Raw genomic sequence first — 22,478 nt, 5'->3', positions numbered from 1 at the left:
TTTGATTGTTTGGTATATAATGTTTTTTTGTTTTTTATCTCAATTTTAGGAGGGGCGGCGCCCTTGCACCCTGTATTGACGCACCGCCACTGTCTGCCGTATAGCCTAAACGGCTTGTCCTTGTCATTTGTTAACGTGTTCCTCAGTTACTTATTATTTGTGCTTGCTTGTGTCTGTCGTCTCACTTAGTTTAATTGCTTTGGTTTGTCGTGCTTAACTTGTTGCTTTTGTTTTTGTGGTCCGTGTTTTATTTCAGTACCTGGGCATAGTCGTGCACAGCATGCGTTTATTCCTGTGTTCTGTTTGTATCGTTTGCATGTGTATGGTTTATGTGTAGTACTTCAGGTATCCTGTGAGGGGGGAAACTACCTTGCCCTTTAGTTTCTGTGTATATGTGTGTTTACCCTACAGCTGGGTTCAACTGGTGTTTTCATATTTTCTTTATCCCCTTTTGTTTGTATGAGCAGGCATTGTGCTATCCTGGAGGGGGGCTAGTTACCGGAGTCCCGTCAGTGCATGCTCACGTGTGATCATTGGTTGCTGTGTGGTTGCTGTGTCACTCTGGTCACTTTTTGTGTGCTGTGCCGTGTTTACCTTCACAAGGGTGGTGTGAATCCTGAAGCACACTTCCCAGTTAGCCTACCGCCCCTCTAAGGTAAGTCTCTGCCTGCTATAGTTTGTTTCCATTTAATTCCCTTCTCTAGCGTGTTTGTCAGCCCTGAATCTCAGGATGCTGATAGTTTAAGCCCTTTTATTGGATATTTAATAAATACCTTTTTTCTACTTTGACAAACCTTTCAGTCTAGGTCCATCCCTTCCTCTACAAGCATACATTTCATAATTACATATCTTTATAATAAATAACATCTTGTGGAATTCACGACTCTTGTGTGGTGTGTGTTTCGAACCTGTTCTCAAGGGCTGATGTGCCTATTAGGACATTTAGTTTAAATATTCTCTGGGTGCAATTCCCAGGGTGGCGTAGTTGGCTACTTAAACAGGGCTGTGGGGTTCCCCCTTATAGCTCCTGTTACAAATGCTTTAAGGGCACTGAAGCATAAGCTGCCAATGCAAAATTGACTATGCAAATACTGTGTCTGGCTTGAGCACACACAATACAGAACGCGCAAACGAAGGGGAAGGGCGAAGTGCTAGGGTGAAGTGGTAATATTGGGACGGAGCCTTTCACTTCCATTCGTCGGTGATTTAGATGTGCAGTTACACCCATCGTTATCGTTACTCACAGAGGTCCAGTGATCCCCTGTCAGCGGCACATGTTTTGTAGCAGCCAAGTCATTTTCTTTTTTTCTTTTCATCTTCATACAGCTCGTGGATTTTTGTCATTGTGCGTCTTTGCGGTGCTTTGATGCTCAAGTCCCCCGTTGCCACTCGCAAAACTTCGGGGGACCCCCTCGTCATCAACAATATTAATATTAAAATGTCTACAGCTTTTTGCAATCCATTTGGCAACTGTGCTAGTCAACTTGTCACATGCAGACTTACTGAGGGGCCTACGTTGTTCAGTGAGGGTGGTTTGGGGCATTCCACTAGAACTCCCCTCGCCGATCAACGCATGCTTCGCGTTGAGGTGGTACTTTAGGCTGGTATTGCTACGGTGAAACGATAACGTCTTCCCGCAGAGTGTGCATATCACTTTGGTGTTATTGAATGCTCCATCTTTGTTTTTTTGGAACACGAACTTCCCATCCAGAAGGTCTCAGGTTCATCAGAATTATCCATGTTGTTTGTTATATTGGAAGCTGTAGTAAAGTGTATTTACTATTTTAGCAGTCAAGCCACTAGGTGGCAGCAGTAGTCTGGAGTGGGTGGTTGGTCTGGGTGTCAGTTGGAAGTTTACCTGCATGTTAGCAGTTCGATAAAGCTACCTGCATGAAACTGTATTGTTGGATTACGTGGTAATAAACAGATTGAACATAACGCTGTTCAAGTTACTACAAATGGCGACGAGGATAAAAGCACAGTGAAGAAGCTTCTGTGGAAAAGTGTCTCCAAACAGTTGGATAAAGGACGACGTGAACTTCTAGGAGCAACATGGCCAGTTTGGTAGGAAGCACGTTACCGTTCAATAGTCAGGAGCAATCTTGGAAGAGTATTGTGAAGTCCTGCAACATTTTTTTTGATGCCAATAAAATTGAAGAGCCAGAGAGGAAGAGGGCTATTTTGTTAAGCTCAGTGGGGAGCCAGACGTACAGTTTAATAAGGAATTTGCTCAGTCCTGCTGAACCAGGAGATAAAAGTTATGACGACCTCGTGAATCTATTAAAGGAACACTTACCCAATTAAATCGTTCAGCGTTTCAAGCTCTTCTCCAGAGCCAGGAAATCAGGGGAAACTGTGTTGGAGTATGTTGCGGCGTTGAGGAAAATATGCAGACAGGCTCACCGAAATGCTGCGAGATAGACTGGTGTGTGGGATTGGAGAGGAACAGCTACAACGCCGTTTATTTTCAGTGACTGGGCTAACCTTTGATAAGGCTCTAAAAATCGCGCAGGCGATGGAAGAAGCCAATAAAGACGTGCGTGAATTGCAGACTCAGTTGTCGGAGTCCTCGTCTGCAAGCAACCAGGACGTGCACAAAATGGCTGCTGCGCAATCAGAAACTAGAAGAGAGCGCCGCAGAGCATGCTACAGGTGCGGCAGTGAATAACACATGTCCAATGACTGTCGTTTCATCTCGGCAAAGTGCCACATGTGCGGTAAGGCAGGGCACATTCAGAAAATGTGTTAGTCTAGACTCTCACTGGATGTATCCTTAGATAAAAAGGGGGAAAAACAGCAGACAAGAAAATGAGGGGAAGCCCAGAGAACACATCATGTCAGTGGTAGAGAAGGAAGTGAATCAGAGGAAGAGGGTGTGTTTGTGATGAAGAGCATAGGAGACACTGTTATCCCAAAAGTTGCACCTCTCACCATGACATTGACAGTTAATGACAAGAAAACCAAGTTGGAAGTAGACACAGGTTGTGTGGTGACATTAATGAATGAGGCGGATTTCCAAAAGCTGTGGTCAGGGAAAATCAGGCCAGAACTGGCAGATGGTTCCATTAAACTGAGGACGTATACGGGACAGAAAGTGGAAATATTAGGAACTGTGACGATCACTGTGAAACACAAGAAAACAAGGAAAGACTTGCCGCTGGTGGCAGTGCCAGGCACCGCACCAAACCAGCTTGGGAGAGGCTGGATTAAAGAACTGGGCTTAGAATGGAGCTCAATAAATCACCTGACGGGCGCAAAAGCACAAACATTGCAAGATGTGCTAACACAAAATGAGGAAGTGTTTAAGGAGGAATTGGGTAAGCTGTGGGGGCCACCAGCAAAACTCTATGTGGACAAAGAAGCAGCACCCAGATTTTTCAAACCAAGACCAGTACCGTATGCAATGAGAGCAAAGGTTGAGGCTGAATTGGATCGTTTGCGGAGAGAGGATGTAATAGAGCCAGTCAAATATTCTGAATGGGCTGCTCCTCTGGTTCCAGTTTTGAAACCCGACAATACTGTGAGGCTGTGTGGGGATTATAAATTGACTGTTAACAGAGTGTCAAAACTTGAGCAATACCCGATTCCCAGGATAGAGGACTTGTTTGCAAACCTGTCAGGGGGAGAACATTTTTGCAAGTTAGACATGAGCCATGCTTATCATCAAATTGCTTTAGATGAGGAGTCAAAGAAGTTTGTGACAGTGAATACTCAGAAGGGGCTTTTCACCTATAAAGTCTTACCTTTTGGAGTCTCTTCCAGCCCGGCTATTTTTCAGCGCACGATTGAGGGAGTCCTACAGGAGATACCACACGTGGCGATTTTCCTGGATGACATCCTGCTGACGGGCAGAAATGACCGAGAGCACCTCCACACTTTGAAAGTGCTATGACTCAAGAGGAGCAAGTGCACGTTCATGGCAAGTGAAGTGGTTTTCCTGGGCCACACAGTGGACTCCATGGGTCTGACTGCACCCAATATCAGACAAGGTACGAGCCATTGAAAATGCACCACCACCATCCAATGTGACAGAGTTAAAGGCCTATTTGGGTCTTCTAAACTATTAGAATAAGTTCCTGCCCAACTTATCAACTGTTTTAGCTCCTGTGCACAAGCTACTGTGTAAAGACACGGAGTGGAGATTGAGAGCAGAACAACAAGCTGCATTTGAAGAGTCAAAGAGACTACTGCAGTCCGCTGAAGTCTTGGTCCATTATGACCCTACAAAGGAAATAATCCTTTCATGTGACGCATCTCCATATGGTGTAGGAGCGGTGCTATCTCACAAAATGCCTAATGGAGCAGAGAGGCCCATAGGATTCATGTCTCGCACACTGAGCAAAGCTGAGCGCAATTACTCTCAGCTAGATAAAGAGGGCTTAGCTGTAATTTTCGGAGTTCAGAGGTTCCACAAATACATCTATGGCCGTAGGTTTACAATTGTGACTGACCATAAACCGCTGTTGTCACTGTTCAATGAATTGAAAGCAGTTCCCCAGATGGCTTCTCCACGCATTCAGAGATGGGCGGTGACGTTACGGGCATACGAATATGAGATCCATTACAGACCAGGGAAGGATCATGGAAATGTTGATGCACTCAGCCGCCTGCCATTCCCCGAGGTGCAGAAAGCAGAAGGGCCAGAGGAGAGAGTGCTCATGCTGGAGAATTCGGACATTACACTGGTGTCAGCTGACCAAGTGAGATCATGGACTAACAGAGATGCAGTGCTGGCGAGAGTTAGAGAGATGGTGCAGAAGGGGTGGCCACAAGAAATGGAGGGAGAGGAGTTCAGGCCTTACAATGTTAGAAAAAATGAATTAAGTGTGCAGAACGGGTGTGTGCTCTGGGGAGCACGAGTCATTGTGCCTAAGCCAGGCCGAAGTGGCGTGTTGAAACAGTTACATCAATGCCATCCTGGGGTATCTCGTATGAAGGCGTTGGCGAGGAGTTATGTGTGGTGACCAAGATGTGGAGAATGTGGTGAAAACCTGCAGCACATGCCAGGAGCCTACTACACCAGAACTGGTAACCCCTTTTGAACAGGAGAACACAGAGACGGCGCCTGTTCCTGACAGGGACGATAACCAAGGGACTTTGGGCGAGAGGGGTATGGAGTCCTCATGCAGGGGGAAGACACTCATCACGCTTGAGACGGCCTCCTGCATATCTGGAGGACTTTGAGACACACTGAAAATGAAGATGCACACACTGGATATACACTGACACATAATTGTGTGATGGACTGACAAGGACTGATAACACACACAAACACACACACTGATATACATAAAAAAGAAAATAATAATAATTAATAATAATAATTCTGTTCTGTTCTGTAAATTTAGTAGGTACAGTGCTGTTGGATAATACTGACCTGCAGTTGGGTGTTAAGTAATTTAACTCATTAAGATTTTGTTCCTGCTTAAAAGGGGGGAGATGTAGTAAAGTGTATTTACTATTTTAGCAGTCAAGCCACTAGGTGGCAGCAGTAGTTGGTCTGGGTGTCAGTTGGAAGTTTACCTGCATGCTAGCAGTTCCATAAAGCTACGTGGTAATAAACAGAACGCTGTTCAAAGTTACTACAGAAGCTCATTCATGCTCATGCATTAAATGCGTTAAAACAAAAAAACGAATTAATCCTGTAATTTAATCATAAGGTGTTAACGTGTTATTTTTCACAGCTCTAGTTCAGACACATATAAACCTTCCAGCCTGGTGTTTTCCATCGTTGGTAACATTTTGGCTGTCCTTACAAAGACTATATTTTATTATACAATACACCATTACATAAGGCTAGGTATATTATACAATACACTATTGTATGCTACTGCACATGCATGTATCACCTAACACGTTTGTATAATTATCAACAATTAGACCTACACTGTAAAAAAAAATATGCCCTTTTAACTTAAAAAGGTTTGTTACCGCGCTGCCTTACATTTTTGAGTTAACTTGACAATAATACGTATTTTGAAATAACTTTCCGTACTTAGTCAAGTCAACAAAAAATTGCTTCAGCTCTTGTTGTGTCAAAAAAGGTAAGTAAGTTAACTTGACTAACTTGCATGTTGTTTCAGAATAAGAACACTAGTTTAATGAAATACTTAAAACTTGTTGTGTCAAAAAAGGTAAGAAAGTTAACTTGACTAACTTGCATGCTGGTTCAAAATAAGAACACTAGTTGAATTAAATACTATGATGAGACACATTTCTTTTCTTTTCCATATTTATTAACATTCACTGCCTCTTCCATGTAGTTTAAACAAGGGAAATTATAAAAATATTCAGTGACAGGGAGCTATGAACACTGTAATAAACAGTAAAAAAAACCAGATACCAACATTCTCAAAGTCCACACATGGGAGCAAAGGGCACAAAACAATACAAAAGTGTCTGTGTAGTCTGAACCCCTGTACAATAAATGAGTGTAAAAGGCAACAAAAAAGTCAGCTTGAAGTATTCAAAACAAATCATTTTAGGTTTTTGCTGGTTTACTTCCAAAACGCATTCAAAATACACATTTGTCCAACTTGTTATGCCATTGTTGTAGACAACATGCTCAAGGCTTTGACGGCATAACAAGTTTGACAAATGTGTATTTTGAATGCGTTTTAAAAGTAAACCAAGTACAACATATTAGTACAACACATTCTCAAAATTTCTGATCTGAGGATGGAACAACCTATGCAGCCGGCACTGCAGCTTATACTCCCAGAGAGCTTTTAGAGTGATGCTACAGATTGCATGCGTCCAGAAAGTTGAGCCTGATGCAGTATTTTCTAAGCGACACATAATGCATTGTGCACTGTGGTTTATGTTGACTTTTTGAAGTTTAGCACAGATTGTTTATGTAGCTGCATTCATCATACCAGCCTGTAAAACAAACCTACTTAGAAACAGTGGGGGTAAATGCAGAGGTATTTGCACTGAATACATTGAACTCAAATACCAGGCAGTGGAGAAAAATTGGGTTTCTCATTTTGTGAAGAGGAATGCTATACAATCTTAACCAACTAGGCTACTGTGGACGGAGTGCTAAAGAGCATACAGCAGATTCAGTTTTCTTATGAAATAACATGTCTGAATGTGTAAACAGTGAGATGTTACTGTTGATTATTTGTTACTACTTTCAGATAAAATGATGTTTTTTGTACTTGGCCAGTACTAGAGCCATTTGCCACATGAACTAAACAAGTTTTCATAAATCTGTATTCTCCCAGCAACACACATACATGCACGCACGCGCACGCACACGCACGCACGCACGCACGACGTACAATCATCAGAGGGCCTTCGGTGGAACAGGACTATTAGGGGACACCCTACTGCTTGCAACCTCTGGTGAACACAAAACATCCTCCTGGCAAATGAAGACAGTTTTTTTGTTTTTAACACGCGCACGCATCCCCCCCACCCCTCCAACCTGCTTTCAGGTGGTACACTGTAAAAAAAAAATATGCCCTTTTAAGCATAGATAACATTCTCAAAGTCCACACATGGGAGCAAAGGGCACAAAACAATACAAAAGTGAATAAAGAAAACCTTCACTTTCGGGACCAAACCCATGTGCTACATTGCATAAAACAGAAAAACAAGTTGCCAAGAGCCATTTAAAGGGGCAAACAGTTTCCACTTTCAAAGTCCAAATATGAAAGCAAAAAAAATATCTGAAGACCAAGTCCAAATGCTAGGGGAGATTTCTGCACTACAACTTTTTGTAAAGCAGCCTGTTACGGAGACCATTAACACGTGAAGAGCAGCTACACCCTCCGACATTCAAGAAAAGCTTTTGCATTACTTCAAACGTATATTTGAGATGCTTTGGGTAGTCAACATTGAGCGCATACATCAGACCCATCATTAGTCCGAATGCCTTGGGAATATCAGAAATATTCATGACAGCCAGCTGTTCCTCCAAGACGAGACAAATGTCATTGGTCTCGATTGGGACCACATATCTGCCGATCTCTTCAGACACAATCAGGATCCCGACACTGGTTCCTTTCAAGGTATCTTCAACTGGATCAGTTGGCTGAAAAACAAAATCACCATGAAGCTAAATATTAAACTGATAACCAGGAAATGCTTTTATTATATTGCAGTTTGGAATACAAATACAGTATTTCAGTGTCTCATGCTATTCATGCTGCTTTTTCCATCTTTGGTTTGAATCTATCCTTCAATTCAAACAGTGGTTCCAAATCACACGTCAAGTCATTTGAGGAAGCTTTAAACCTACCTCACAGGTCTTAAGAAAGCTTGAGGGCTCTTCACGAAGGAAATGCGGCATGCCAAGTAAGACTGCTGTTCGCTTATTCTGATTGGAATCCTGAAATGCAAAAGCAAACACCGACACATGCAAACACACAGACAGTGTTAAAAAGAGAAAAGGCTATTTTCTCATCACAAAATGAAAGATACATGTGCAATACTTACATGAGCGTCCAGCCATCTAGCAATGTCTTGGAGCTCTGCAATGTGATCCTTTTTTCTGAAAAGGTCAAGAAACCTGGGCAGATATTCATCAAGTCCACCAAAGAAGGAGCTCAGGAGATCAGTAGACATCAGACGGCTGAATTCCGCAAGGATCTTGATGCAGAATAAAAAAAAACAATTATTTAATTGTATACGCTCAACAGGTCATACTGGTAGTACCTGGTGACACTATGAAACAATAACAACTAACAGTACAGCAATGTAACAATTTTTAGTTTTCCTATGAACAGTGCTTTTAGTTTTTCCTGTGTTAACTGCTACTGTTAATTGGTATTATAATGTTGTCTGACACTTTGAATAAAAGCAGTGGGAGAGTGGGAAGCATAATACCTGTCTCTCCGATAACAGTGCAGGCCATCTGGATTTGACCACACTCACAAGAGGCTCATCATCAACGATCTCCTTTCTTCTCAAAGCATAAGTGTTTGCCATGGCTGCATCAATTATCTTGTTGTTGGGATTCACCTTTTTAAATTCCATCAGAAGTGTCTTCCTGTCCTCTTCAAGGGAAGTAAAGGTGTCTTCATCAGGTATATCTGGAAGGAAGTTGGTTTCAGATCGCCTTGGCTTCTTGATCTTCCGCTTAGTTTTCCCATCTTCAAACATTCGAGTCTTGTTCACCAACACTGCTGTACACCCGGCAGCACGTAACTTGTGCCGATAATTGCCCATTTTAAAATTCAAACTGTACTTCCAGCAGTACCAGCCATCTGTGGACCCTACCTCTCTTAAACAGGGATGCTTTTCTACCAATGCTTTGGCAACTTCTTCAATTTGTACCTGTGATGGATATGCATCGATTCTGAACATCTCTCCAACAAGTCTGTCCAAGATTTCACTCTTGAGGCCCTTGAGGACCTCTATCCGGGAACCATCTTTGGCATATGCTTCATTTCCTCTCTTCAGCTTCAGTTCCACATCATAAGAGAATGTTGGAATGCTAAAGGGCTCAGACCAGTTCTTCATCATATCAGGTGGGCTGGTTTCTGTAGATGATGAAGCAGATGACAGGCTGGCAGTGTCAAGGGCACTGCTGTCACTAACTGTCACCAAGTGTTGGTCAGGTGGCATCTTCTGGATTATTTTGAGGGTTGCTTTATCCTTGGGCAATTCTGTGGGACAGTTGAGGTTTATCAACTCATTCTGGAAGTCCGGATCTTCATACTGTATTACAAACTCATAACCCAGATTTAGCTTAGTCCTCAGAATCAACTTGAAGCCCTCCAGAGTCTCTGGGATTTCTTCTATCAACAGCCTCCTGATGTCATCTGGTGCCAAAACAACTCTGAGCAACATTCTGAAATGTGAAATCAAAGAATGATTAAAAAAAGAAAACAACAAGACATAATGACTGCAGTTAACCAAAGTCCATGGAGTGAGCAAGTAGACATGGTAGGAATAACATTATATTAAGTTAAAATATGTCCGGCATACCTTAATGAAGCAAAAAGGCTTTTGCTGTGACCAGCTGTCTTCCTTGAATGGTGTAGCAATATAATGGTTCGTAGTGGTTCAAATCTTCAGGTTCAACCAGAAGAAAACCTGCAGAAAGTGCTCTAAACAGTTCAAAAGAGCCTAAATGCTCAATATACACAGATTGAAAAGGTTCAATGATGAACATTGCCTTATCAGCCACAATGAGTAGTTTGACAATCTTTCCAAAATCAGGTAGTCCACTTGTGCTGCCAAATGAGACAAACATTCCTTCAGAATATGTGGTCCCATGTCGAGTAATTGTTGTTGTCAGACAAACAGACATAACATTTGTGTACTTCCTCTTAAGTGCCTGCTTTATACTGTTGTCCAAAATATCAGTACAGAGAGTAGAAGAACTGTGAACCTCAAGGTTTGGCTTGAAAAGGCTGGGCAGCTCAAGGTAGTAGCCAAACATAAGTTGGTGTCTCTTGGCTAATGTCAATAAAATATTTTTGAAATTGTTCTCATCACGCACAACTTTTAAAAAAAAGCTGTGTTTACCCTCAAAACGGATTGTACAGAAGTTCAATAAAGGACCAAAACAATGAATGAGATTTGGATAATGTTCGAGGTAATGGTGTTTTGGTTTCAATGTGAAGTTAGGGAACACCTCTAACAACAGATTCCTGTGATCAGATATCTTGGATTCCAAAAAGCATATGGTTGGGGTAGTGAATACAGATAAGGAAATAAGTTCAACAATCAATTTCAAATCCAAAATGATACCCCATGTCTTATCATTTTCAGGAACTAAATGACCAACCATAAGGGGAAGTAATCTGAGTAGTGACAAATTTTCGTGTCCGTTACCTCCAATTGAGCCAGTTGTTTTAAACCTTTCTTGTATTTTCTGTGGACGGTTGGTTTTGTCTTTAAACCTGTATGGAAAGTTTTGGATGGCATAATTAAGGTCATCAAGAGAAAAACAGCCCCTGCCAATTAAATCAGACAAACACAAACTGAGCTCAACAGGAACCACCCCTCTAAAAGGTCATGTAGAACGTCGGGTGGGAACCCTGTTGCTGAATGAAAGTGTTTTAAATTGTTTAAAACACAGTTAGCCTTTACACCCACAACGCTCTTCAGCTTTTTATCCCTACTCAGAGCCAAAACATTTTCGTCCACTGATGCTCTTGTACGAAGCGTGAATGACCCATCTTTCACTTGACTGGTCTGAAAATCCTTCCGGCTTCCTGAACAAAACCTACAGCATTTATCAACAATGAAGCATTCTTGGAAACCAGCCAGTGAATGAGCTGCTAAGTTATCTGCTGATACAAAAGCAACTGTACCCTGAACACAGCCCCCTAATCTTTCTATGTATACACCTTTGGTTTCTAGTTGCTCAATGTCTCTAAGAAGTGGCTCTAGAACAGCAAAATATCCATATGTTTTCACATCAGAAGTATGACACAACAGAGCAAGATTGATTGATGTTAAGGATGACCTATAAAGAAGGGGTAGGTTTGCCAAAACCCAGTAAACAGCACAAATCTTATGTTTTTTCTTTGAAGTACCTAAAGGGTTACACACCTCAAAATCATCAATATATAGCCCTAAGGCAATTTGGAACACACCTGCAGAGAAAAAAATGTTTTCTTGGAAATATTTCCCATCAAGAAAACTTTTATAGAATCCACAATTTGACCCAACATCTTCGTCTAAGGCCTTGTCAAGGACATCATCCCTATTCAACAGCTCTGTCAGAACAGGTAAAAGCGGAACATGAACCTCTTTCCTGCCCTTTGCTGAATCCAAAAAGTACTCCACTGGCTCAATAATCTTAACATTTTGCCTGAAAAAAGAAGCTCTCTTATGTTCTGTGCCCAATTCACCAGATTTTGACAAGAATGAAAGTGGCACTGACTTATCCAATGTATCCGCTATTAGTGTAAATGTTGATGGCTCTAAACTGATGTTGTGCTGGGAAAGTACTTGTTCTATGGACTTCTTGCTTAGTTCCCCAGTGAGCACACTAACCTCATAAAACTCATCAATGATTTCCTGAGTGGCTGTCTTTGAAACGTGAAGAAGCGTTTGCATGCGCAAGAAAAGGGATGCCAATTTACGCTGCAAACACACCTCATCAGTAATTTCAACATTTTCTAAAACATCTGCAACAGGCTCATTGAAACTAAGCAAATCTGTATTGTCCTGAGCTTCCTCACCATTTTCACATAAATGGTTGCGTACCAACTCAAGTCTTAAATTCTTTATGCCAGCAGAACTGTGATAACGACTAAGATGTCCTGTAAAGGTGGAATATACAGTTGATTGAAATGAGCAATCCTGGTAAGGGCACTTCACGGTTTCCTTATTTTTCAGATGGCTACGCAAATGTGATAAATACTGTTTAAGGTTACAATGTTCACAAAAGCTGCACAATGCACAGAGTATTTGAAAAGTCAGTGGATCTGAAGACCCTTTCTCCTGCTGTTTTCCATGTTGCTTGAATAAATGTCTGTTAAGGTCAACTTGCCTTCGGAATGTGAAAAAACAGTCAGTAAAGATGCAAGGCAAGGGGCAAAAACGGCTGTGGTGTCCGTGCTTCAGAGTGTAATGCCTTCTGATGTTTCTCTGATTGTAGGTTGAAAATGGGCACAATTTACAAGTCCACTTCATGAATACGGCATCATCATCTGTAACATAGAAAAATATATATAATATATCTGAGATATATGTAAAGCATTAATACAGCATACATTATGATGAACTAGGTAGGCTATCTAAGATCTAGGTTTCTTTAATAACCTACATTAAACATGATGAGAATAAAGTTGGTAGTCGTTGATAATTCTTAATAGTGTCACAAGAATACAACATTAAATAATAGCCAGCAGCGCACATTTCATTTTTTTTCCGTTTTCTTACTGAATGTGCTACCATTTCTATGTAAGGAAACCTAAGCTTCTGCCTGGAACTATGTAAACGAATATATATCACCTCTCCTGATAATTTATTTGATTCAATTTTAAGTTGTTAGACAGTTGTCAGTGTTGGGGAGGAAGAACTAACTGGCTGATGGTCAAGGCAAGCATAAGTTAGCTACCCATTGAACATAACCATATGAATAACTCGGCTTAAGCAAAAAACAACGCCTCCGAAACTGTTTTTGTAGGACACATGAGGAGGAATAACTATAAAGGCTAGAGGAAATGTTTTCTTCAAGACTATATTACAACATCTAAGATGTCAGTTGATAGCTAGCTTTTGCTGCCATGACTAGCTATCCTAGCTATCCTTTGATATACTATTAAATATTTCGCTCAGCAATAATATCCACGAATCCAACCGTTATTTAATAATATAAAATAGTTCTATTCATTTAGTGGTTGTGTTCTTAAGTTTACTCACCACAAGCGTTGGATGGTTAAGGATTGGATGCAAGCTCATCTTCCTCCGTGTGCTTTCCTTTGAACAAGGCAGGTGGTGACGTGGTGAACAGAACTGGCGATAGGTGGCAGTATAGTGCATGCGTAGGCCAAGTTGTGTTAAATTGCTTTTTTTTGTTGAAACAACTACATGCTTGTTCATTTAACTTAGAATGAAGTTGAGTCAGTAAAAACTTAGTATTTCTTTTTGTTTGGACAAATCCAATAGACTTTAGTTATATCAACATAACAAACACACTTGAAACAACTAAATTGCAGTGTCATTTTTTACAGTGTAGGCTGTAAATAATTAGGCCTACATAAAGGCTATGAATGAAAATCACGCCGATCAGAATATGTATACATTACTTTGTTTGATAATACTTTGTTGTGACAGTGCTTTGGCATCCACACGAAGCAATAATGAAGTTGCCTAAAACATGCTACCTAAACGTCAGCATACTTCTTCATGTTCGAATACAGCAATTTTTGCAGACATTTAGATACTCTGTTCAAAATGGTTAACTTTCAGTACAAAACTGAAAATTTAGATGATTGTAGATAGAAATATGCTGCATTTTGACAGACAAATGACAGACTTGAAATAAAACAGATTATTCTAGATTTTTTGCATCTAATTTACATCTAAAACGTATTCAATGTTCTGCTTTGTTTTGTTTGTTTGCAGCCTTGTTACCAACTATACTATACAACTATACAAAAGTGGTGCAGTACAGCATTCGCATTGGAATTCCGAATATGCATGTAAGAAGGTAAAATATAGATGTAGTTGTCGCTGAAGACATTTTCTGTATAGCATAAGACTTAAGGTCATGTTCTAATCGATCATTTGTTCCTGAACACAGCTTCAAAGTGTTGTCCCGACTCGTTCATTTCCATAAGGATTTAGAAGGTTCCCGAATACGGTCATATAGAAAGTAAAAGTGAAACTGAATTGAAGCGAGTGCTTATATAAGAGTGAAAGCTACGCAGAGAGAAATACAGACTGCACAAAGACTTTTTGGACGGGTCTTGGACAATCTCTGGTGAGTTGCGCTGATACATTTTCATCGCATGATGACATTTGCATTATTACATTGTTGAGCGGTATATAACTGACGTGACACTAATTTGACAAATGGGAAAATGTAACGGGGTAAACGAGGACATCTGCGCTTAATGAAATACCGGCTCAACAGGATTCCACTGTCCACGGTGATCATGGGCAACGCCCAGTCCACGAGAAACAAAGTGGACGAAATGAGTAATGTTACCCTTGAAAACGAACCTTTTCGTGGGGGACATAGTGCATTCATCATTACATTGTCATACAACACTATCATTTAAAACAAGTATAGCAAAAAGCAGTAGTAAAGTGTCGCGGAGAAAACCAGCCACTCTCTCGCAATTCCACCAGGAGTCAAGAGGCTAAATGTGTACATCTGAAGTTTATTGCAGTCATTAAGCCACAATAGGAGATGGTCCATGGATGATCTCACTGTATGAATGACTGGTCAGTCTTTTATTTATGTTATTATTTTATTTATTTATATTATTATTTATATATTATATTTATTTTATAATTTATTTTATTGATTATTTTATTTACAGTCTTTTATTTATTCTATTTATTTCATTTTATTTAAGGAATTTAGTGCTTAGTAGTGCGTGCGTGTTTGGCACCACTCCCATTTCCTGGGATCCTTGTGGCAAAGTCAATTAATCTTGTGTACAGCCGGACTGTCCGCCTCTCAGCAGGCAGCCTGTTTGGTATTATTTGTTTGCTTTTCATACTTGTGAGTTAATTTATGTTCACCAACAGTAACAAATATACCATTATATATAAAAAAAAAAAAATTATTTTATGTATTTATTTATTTTATCAAAATCCACCTATGGTGTGCTGAACGCCGACCTCAACATGGTCGAAGAGGAAGAGTAATTATTATTATAACTATTATTACAAATGCTTAAACGTTATTTTCATATTATACCACCATAAATAGAAAAATACAGTACTTAAAAAAGAAATCTGTCATTTTTGAGTTTTCCAAAATACTGTGGCCCGAAGTGTTGTGCATAGACAGTGAACCTTTTATAATTTCAGTGATAGAATGTACAAGTACAAGTACAATACAGTAACGAAGCATGACACATTTAATAGAGGAGGACCAAAATATTACTTTCTTTTTCAGGGACACAATGTTTAGCAATACAATGCTAAACTTATACTACTGGGATAAATCTCTTTACATAAAGCATATAACTGGAGAACCACAGGGTGGCTTACAGGATAGAAATAGACGTTGGTAGTAGGGGTGCCGCCACACCCTATATTCAGCCTCCATTTACTGCACCTAATTGAAATGGAAAACGTGAAGTACTGATAAAGGACTGATATTACACATCATATATTTCGAGGGTTTTTTGCCAGGGTTGGCTTAAATTACATTAGCTTAGTAGTGAATAAGCTTTTAGGTGGGCTAGGCAATTGCTTTCAGAAGCATTTTTTGTTTCATTTCTTGAAATCCTATTCACTACTAAGCTAATGTAATTTAAGCCAACCCTGGCAAAAAACCCTCGAAATATATGATCTGTAATATCAGTCCTTTATCAGTACTTCACGTTATTTACCGCTAGCGATTACACCCGACACAAGTGTTACATGGTTACTATTAATGTTGAACATTAGCGTTAAATGTGACACAAAATAAAAAGTTACTCATGGGCAAAATAAAGGTCCTGGTATTAGCCACCCATCTTCCTAACCTGCCACCCATCTTCTCCCGAAAGACCCGTCTTCAGTAGTCAGGCAGTGTGGTTCGTGTGATTTGGAGGCGTGGCTTTAGAGGAAGGTCTGAAGGGGCTAGGATTTATTTCAGTTGTATTTTTTCAGAATCATGCTTACTCTTGCTGGTTTCTCCAAGATCACCTACCATGCCTTTAAAATTGGTTAGACTTCTTATAAGCATGTTTCTCTCTCTCTCCCCCAGGTTGTGCAGGCCTATTCTTGGCTCTTTGGCGGATAGATTTGTCTTCTTATCTGTTTTCTTAGACTTAGTCATGGGAACGGCACCATCAGGTATGTCCAGCTATCTGTTTATAGTTACTCCACACAACAGAACTTTAAAAAACATGGATTTCACATTCTCTTAGTTGATCAAGTAAGACAACATGCTTTACTTATTGATTGCATGTTAGTGGTTATATATATATATGTTGATTGATCTCTCTCTCTATTTCACAGCACCAAAACTAAAAGGTAATTCAACATTTAACCAAAACACAGACATTACTGTATGTCAATAATGCAATCATTATGTCAATTCTCTTCATGCAAAAAACAGTTCGTTTTATTTATAGCAGTCAGTAACACGCACTGTAACTCTGTCGGATGAAGCATAAATGGGTCACTCTTTCTATTCCTCTTTCACATCGAAAAAAAAACATTGGACAGAAAACACATTTCCATTCACACTCATTCTTCCTGTAGCGAAGGGAGAGAGCAGTCATCCAAGCCAGCCTTGAACCCGGGTCAACAGGGTACCAAACCTGCACTCTGACCTTAACGCCAAAGAGCCAGGCTCAATGGAATGGCAGTCAGAGCACACACTCACCTGTAGTGACGGCACTCAGTCACACTTAATAATGATAAAGTAAGGGGTATCGGGTATTTCACGGGATGCTAAAGAACGCGAACCTCTGCAAGAGGTGTGCAAGTTCTCATTGCCAGTTAACCTGGCTATTAACTATCCTAGCTATCTCTAGCTTAAGGAACTATCTTAACAGTGTGTAGTTGCTAGGGTGGGTAATATGAACACATTTTAAAATGAAGTGAATATGAACTTGAATATGAAGCTGCACAGGCACCCAGAGGGGTTTCTACCTATCATGGATCTTTAACTATCCTTGCTATCTATAACTTAGGGAACCATCTTAACAGTTGGAAGCTGCTAGCATGTGATGAACTCATGTTCATTTGTGTGGATATGAATCATTTAAGGTTATTTAAAAGTTTCCTTAGCTTGCTTGCTAGCTAGTTAGTTTTTTCTGTATTTTACAGGTATGTTCTCTTATGTGGCACTGTGGCATGTTCAGTGTGATAGTTCAGTACATTACATGACGGCAAAAAATATAGCCTTGTAGGCCACTAATGTGAACAATCCAGGTTGTGTTAAGTATTTTGAGATATGTTCTGCTACACTATATGCAGTGAATTTGACAGAGAACCTATTTATTATTGTTGATATTGTTGTTTTATTATTATTGTTATTGATGTTGTTCAAAATCTATTCATTACAGCCATCAGTGTGAAAAGAGGACACAACATAACTTTCAGGTGGGACGCAAACTGTGAAGTAGACGGCACATGGAAGAAGGATGGTCTGACATTGCACAATGGTGGCAGGATCAACATCACAGAACCAACTCAGTATCTATGCTTCAACCTGACAATCCGTGATGCCACGGACGAGGATGAGGGTGAATACACCCTAAAGTTGTCTAACTGGCATGGCGATGCGTCAGGTTCTGCGAAAGTCAAAGTACTGGGTATGTTTTTGAATTCTATCTTGCTTGAATTTGAATGTGTGTGCTCATTGTAAACAGTCATTGTTGCATTCTGAAACTAGCCATATTATGTATTAACAGATGAATAACTAAATTCAATTTGAATTGGCATGATCTTGATCAAAGCAGTATTGTATGAAATACTTAACTAAATACTTAAGTGTCCTCATTGACCAAACAGTGCAACTGTAACATGTTATGTGTGTGTATTGCAGATTTCGCTGTGGCCTGGAGAAAAATTGACCACCAGTAAGTCAACATTTAGAACCGTCATTATGCATGGTGTACTGAACATTATTTTAGAAAACTAATTTATTATGTCTTATTTGAAAATCTGTGTCCATGCAAACATAAACCAACTAAAACTCGGTGTTGTATAATCACTTTGGACATTGAGCATTGAGCTCTGAGCTAGTTTTTTATGAATTATTTGGAAAATAGGATGTAGGTTTTGATAATGTTCTTAAAGGCAGAAGTGTATGTGCGTGTGCGTGTGCGTGTGCGTGTGCGTGTGCGTGTGCGTGTGCGTGTGCGTGTGCGTGTGCGTGTGTGTGTGTGTGTGTGCGTGTGTCTGTGTCTGTGTCGTTCTCACAGAAGAAATGACAAAGTGAAAACGGCCCAGAGGGAGTTTACACCCAGCAACCCAGAGGCACAACGCCTTCGCTTCCTGCTACATGGGCCAGTTGGAGCAGGGAAATCCAGCATTGCCAACTCTGTCAACACTGTCTTCCAGGGCCGCACGACTGTGAACGCACATGCAGCCCCATCCACTGGCAAAAGTGAAACCACAACGGTGTGTGTGTGTGTGTGTGTGTGTGTGTGTGTGTGTGTGTGTGTTTTGGGTTACACACAGCAGCAGCATCTCCCCTTCAGTGTTTAAAGGTGTGAGATTCCCTCAGAAGTAGCCTTGGTATCCTCACATGTAGTAGTAGTAGTAGTAGTAGTAGTAGTAGTTAAGCTAATTTGTGAATGGAGCATTGGGACACTGCAAGGAGAACTTATTACACACACTTTTTTCTATTTGGTATGCTTCAATGCATCATTTCACCCCTACATTGCATCAAGGTGACACAAAATCAGCTCCACAGGACTGAATAGCTAGCAATAAAATAACAGTGAATTGTTTAGCGTCAGTACATGGGAATTGTTTCTTTAATTTCTATTTTTAATTTCTATTGTTTACACGGTGACCATGAATACCCCCTACATGTTTACACTGAATTGCCTCTTAATGTATCTGCCTACATCATCTGTATGATGATCAGTCAAACATCTTGTCAAACTGAGATTTAGGAAGTTACAAAGCAATAAATAGATACTCACATATATTGCTTTAATTATGTGCAGATTTACTAACTGACCACTTTACCTTTCAGTACAACATGTACGAGGTTAAGGACGAGCAGGGAAGAAAGCTGTCTTTCGTCTTCAATGACATCATGGGACTGGAGGGTACAGAAACAGGCGGGGTGCTGACTGCTGACATCATCAGTGCCTTAAAAGGTCATATCAAAGATGGCTATGAGGTAAGGTAAAACGCAAACATACATGCTTACATGCAGGCATGCACACATATATGCATACAACCATACATAAGACTATTATGACAACACATGCAATTTTAGCATGTTTACAATAACTGCCTTTTACTGAACGGTACAATGCACTGTAATCAGAACCCCCCCCCCCCCCCCGTTTTTTCTCTGAAAGACGCTAATACCCCACATTCGTATGCACATACAAACATCAAATATTGAAATCCAACACCTCACTCATCATAGTCACTTTTGAGAAATAAGGCATGTGTGCTTGCTTTAGTAAGTAAATATAGACAAAGTATGTTATATGTTAACGTGAAAGGCGTCACTTCTGCCGATTTGTTTGCTATAACGCAAACGGTACCTGATCTCCCCTACAATTGAATGATATTTTTTTTTATCTGGATTAGTTCAACCCCTCGTCTTCTTTGTCTGCCGGGTTGTACTACAACAACAACCCCACTCTGGATGAGAAAGTCCACTGCCTGGTGAGTGTGATTCCTGCAGACAAAATCCTTCTGCTGGAGGAAAGCCATGGCCTCATCAAGAAGATGAGGGAAGTCAGAGACGTTGCCAAGAACCTCGGTGAGAATCACGAAAATGCTAACAAAACCTTCCGTAGCTTCTAAATTAACTTTACCCACTACTAAAATGTACAAAGAATACAGATGTTTCCACCGATTGCCAGGATAGGGATTCACATGGTTAGCCAATGCTTTTAGTGTAGGATATAGTGTTTTTCAATTTATATTGTTTACAATTTATGTATACTGTAAAACTGAAAGTGGAAGACTTAATGTTAAAACCCTTTCCATTATACCCATTACTTTACCATGTTTATCTGTTCTTCCCTTCCAAAATCAACACGTTCACACAGCTTTGAGTCTATTGGATCCAAACAACACATACCAGTGTGCACTGTTTACATGTTTAGCGGGGCTGCTCAGTTTGCACTTGAGTATACACACATATGAGTTTTGGTCGAAAAAGTTATTCAACCATTCATCATTTTAGTAAACATGGAAAACATGCCTCACCAACACAAACACCACCCAATGGTTAATAAGTGTGTTAGATGTTTTTTCCTTGAAGTTAATTTATTTTGCGTTGTGTTTCTTACCTCAGCTAACCCGAACTGAAAATAAATAAAGAGAATATCTTTGAATGAAAGACTTGACTTCAAGATGTTGCTGGATCAAGATCTCTTCAGATTTGATTTATTTCAATTAAAAGAAGGACTACATACAAGTCCCTACATTAAGATAGGAGATTATTCAAAATGTTCTGGGCACCAGGAAATCAGGAGTAGAGGTGTTACTCAGTCTGCTGCCATGATCCTTCTCCCTCTCCTCAGGTGTCCTTGGGTGTCCACACAATTATACTACAACAAAGGTGTAAATCAGACTGAGAAACATACATATAGCAGCATAAATCTGGAAACAACCATATTGGTACGGGGAACCACACAACCTTGTATATGGATAGTAAATGTTCTAGTTTCACAAGGCCAGTCACTAACCCAGACTACACAAAAATAATTAGACTCCAGATACCAGGGTATATACATGCGTGTACATGTTCAGTCACACTTTGTGGGTTTATATACTGTATATGTGTATATATGCGTCTTCTCTGTCTGTCTTTTTTCACAGATATCCCCCATGTAGTCTTGATGACCCATGTGGACAGCTGTCCTCTGGTGAAGGAGGACCTGGACAAAATCTACTTCAGCAAGAAAATTAAGATAGCAGTGAGTTTTTGTGTGTGTGTGTGTTTGTGTGTGTCTCTGTGTGTGTATGTTTACATTTAGTCATTTAGCAGATGCTTTTATCCAAAGCGACTTACAATGTATACACATTTTACTTCTACACTGATGGCACACTGCACATCAGGAGCAATTAGGGGTTCAGTGTCTTGCTCAAGGACACTTCGACAGGGAATCGAACTAGCAACCTTCTGATTACTAAACGACTTCTCTACCTCCTGTACCACTGTTTCCCCCCTATAACCTAACCTGAGGTGCTGAATCTGACCTCAGACAAATTCAATTGTAGTCGTAGTAAGGGGTCATTCATCATCCATACCTTTTACAGTCAATGCTGAAAACAAGCACTCTAAGTAGCATACAGTGCATGATACTATGACTAGCTGGGCTGAACACTCTCTGTTGTCAGACTACTGTGAACTCTGAACACAGTAATGCCACCTTAACCTAATGAGTATGTGGTGTACAAATATGGCAGGAGGAAAATGAAAGCAAACCTTGGTTGGCGAGATTGTTTTGGCTCACTGTGGAGAAAAGTATATGTTTGAAATAAGTAGGAGCATGTCAGGGGTATCCATTTCCAGACAATGTAGAACAGTAATCCAGTGTCTTTTGTTAGTGTATAATTGTACCAATCAATGTTCAATAAAGACAGAGAAGGTAAAATTACTTTTAGGTGTGATGAACGCTGTGTGTGTGTGTGTGTGTGTGTGTTTTAGATGGAGAACTGTAGTGTCAAGCTTGGTATTCCCATGAACCGAATCTTCCCGGTGAAGAACTACCATGAAGAGAACCGCGTGGATGAGAAAGTAGACTGTGTGATCCTGGATGCCCTGGACAACATTGTCAACTTTGCCAATGATTATGTGATCAGACAGATTGAATAGATATAGTAGATGGGCGAGTTATTTCATGCCTTCTTATTATTCTTGTATCACACTCCTATGAAACCAAGTGTAATTATAATACTAAATATATGCCAAGTTACCCAGGTGTAAAATGTAATTAGCCAAACTAAACCATTTCCCTCAAATGTATTTAACATATTAATAAATAGATTTTATATCGTGTTACAGGCCATCTGTGACCACAAAGACTGCTTCTTAAACATCTGCCTTGCTCTGTCAATGCTGTTCAGGTCCCCAGGTTGAGCACAGAATATGTTCAGTAACGGCAGACCACCTGGCTGGTACATCACTGGTGATGAAGGTTATTCCCGCCTTACTCCCCCCACCTGTTTAATGACACCATATAGGG

General features: G+C 40.3%; 3 protein-coding genes and 1 long non-coding RNA gene across 5 annotated transcripts; 1 reads left to right on the top strand and 3 right to left on the bottom strand.

Annotated features, from left to right (window-relative positions):
• Nucleotides 1-7,266: 7,266 nt before the first annotated feature.
• Nucleotides 7,267-9,468, bottom strand: LOC116219364. The gene is made up of 4 exons (XM_042703647.1): nucleotides 8,833-9,468; nucleotides 8,443-8,595; nucleotides 8,246-8,335; nucleotides 7,267-8,038 (listed from the first exon to the last, which is right to left on the bottom strand). The coding sequence occupies exons 1-4, from the start codon at nucleotides 9,466-9,468 to the stop codon at nucleotides 7,712-7,714; spliced, it is 1,206 nt and encodes a 401-aa protein (XP_042559581.1). The 3' UTR covers nucleotides 7,267-7,711.
• A 50-nt stretch (nucleotides 9,469-9,518) lies between these two features.
• LOC116219161 lies at nucleotides 9,519-10,953 on the bottom strand. Its single transcript, XR_004163096.2, has 3 exons — nucleotides 10,789-10,953; nucleotides 9,937-10,044; nucleotides 9,519-9,799 (listed from the first exon to the last, which is right to left on the bottom strand). It is a non-coding gene; the product is annotated as an uncharacterized LOC116219161 (long non-coding RNA).
• Nucleotides 10,954-11,138: 185 nt separating this feature from the next.
• LOC116219363 lies at nucleotides 11,139-13,639 on the bottom strand. Its single transcript, XM_031562644.1, has 4 exons — nucleotides 13,333-13,639; nucleotides 11,556-12,617; nucleotides 11,271-11,345; nucleotides 11,139-11,182 (listed from the first exon to the last, which is right to left on the bottom strand). Exons 2-4 carry the CDS (start codon nucleotides 12,598-12,600, stop codon nucleotides 11,139-11,141), a joined length of 1,164 nt encoding a protein of 387 aa, XP_031418504.1. The 5' UTR covers nucleotides 12,601-12,617; nucleotides 13,333-13,639.
• A 604-nt stretch (nucleotides 13,640-14,243) lies between these two features.
• LOC116219318 (interferon-induced protein 44-like) lies at nucleotides 14,244-22,181 on the top strand. Of its 2 annotated transcripts, none has more exons than XM_031562522.2 (10): nucleotides 14,244-14,395; nucleotides 16,343-16,431; nucleotides 16,597-16,611; nucleotides 17,652-17,900; nucleotides 18,134-18,167; nucleotides 18,516-18,711; nucleotides 19,295-19,444; nucleotides 19,867-20,041; nucleotides 21,109-21,206; nucleotides 21,941-22,181. In XM_031562522.2, the coding sequence occupies exons 2-10, from the start codon at nucleotides 16,413-16,415 to the stop codon at nucleotides 22,106-22,108; spliced, it is 1,104 nt and encodes a 367-aa protein (XP_031418382.1). In that variant the 5' UTR covers nucleotides 14,244-14,395; nucleotides 16,343-16,412; the 3' UTR covers nucleotides 22,109-22,181. The 2 variants fall into 2 exon arrangements, with proteins under 2 accessions (XP_031418382.1, XP_031418381.1); XM_031562521.2 differs by having other exon boundaries at nucleotides 14,249-14,395; nucleotides 18,513-18,711; nucleotides 21,941-22,179.
• Nucleotides 22,182-22,478: the final 297 nt, after the last annotated feature.

The sequence above is a fragment of the Clupea harengus genome, chromosome 24, assembly GCF_900700415.2.
Source record: "Clupea harengus chromosome 24, Ch_v2.0.2, whole genome shotgun sequence".
Lineage (NCBI taxonomy): Eukaryota > Metazoa > Chordata > Actinopteri > Clupeiformes > Clupeidae > Clupea > Clupea harengus.
This window is presented reverse-complemented; position numbering and strand designations above follow the sequence as displayed.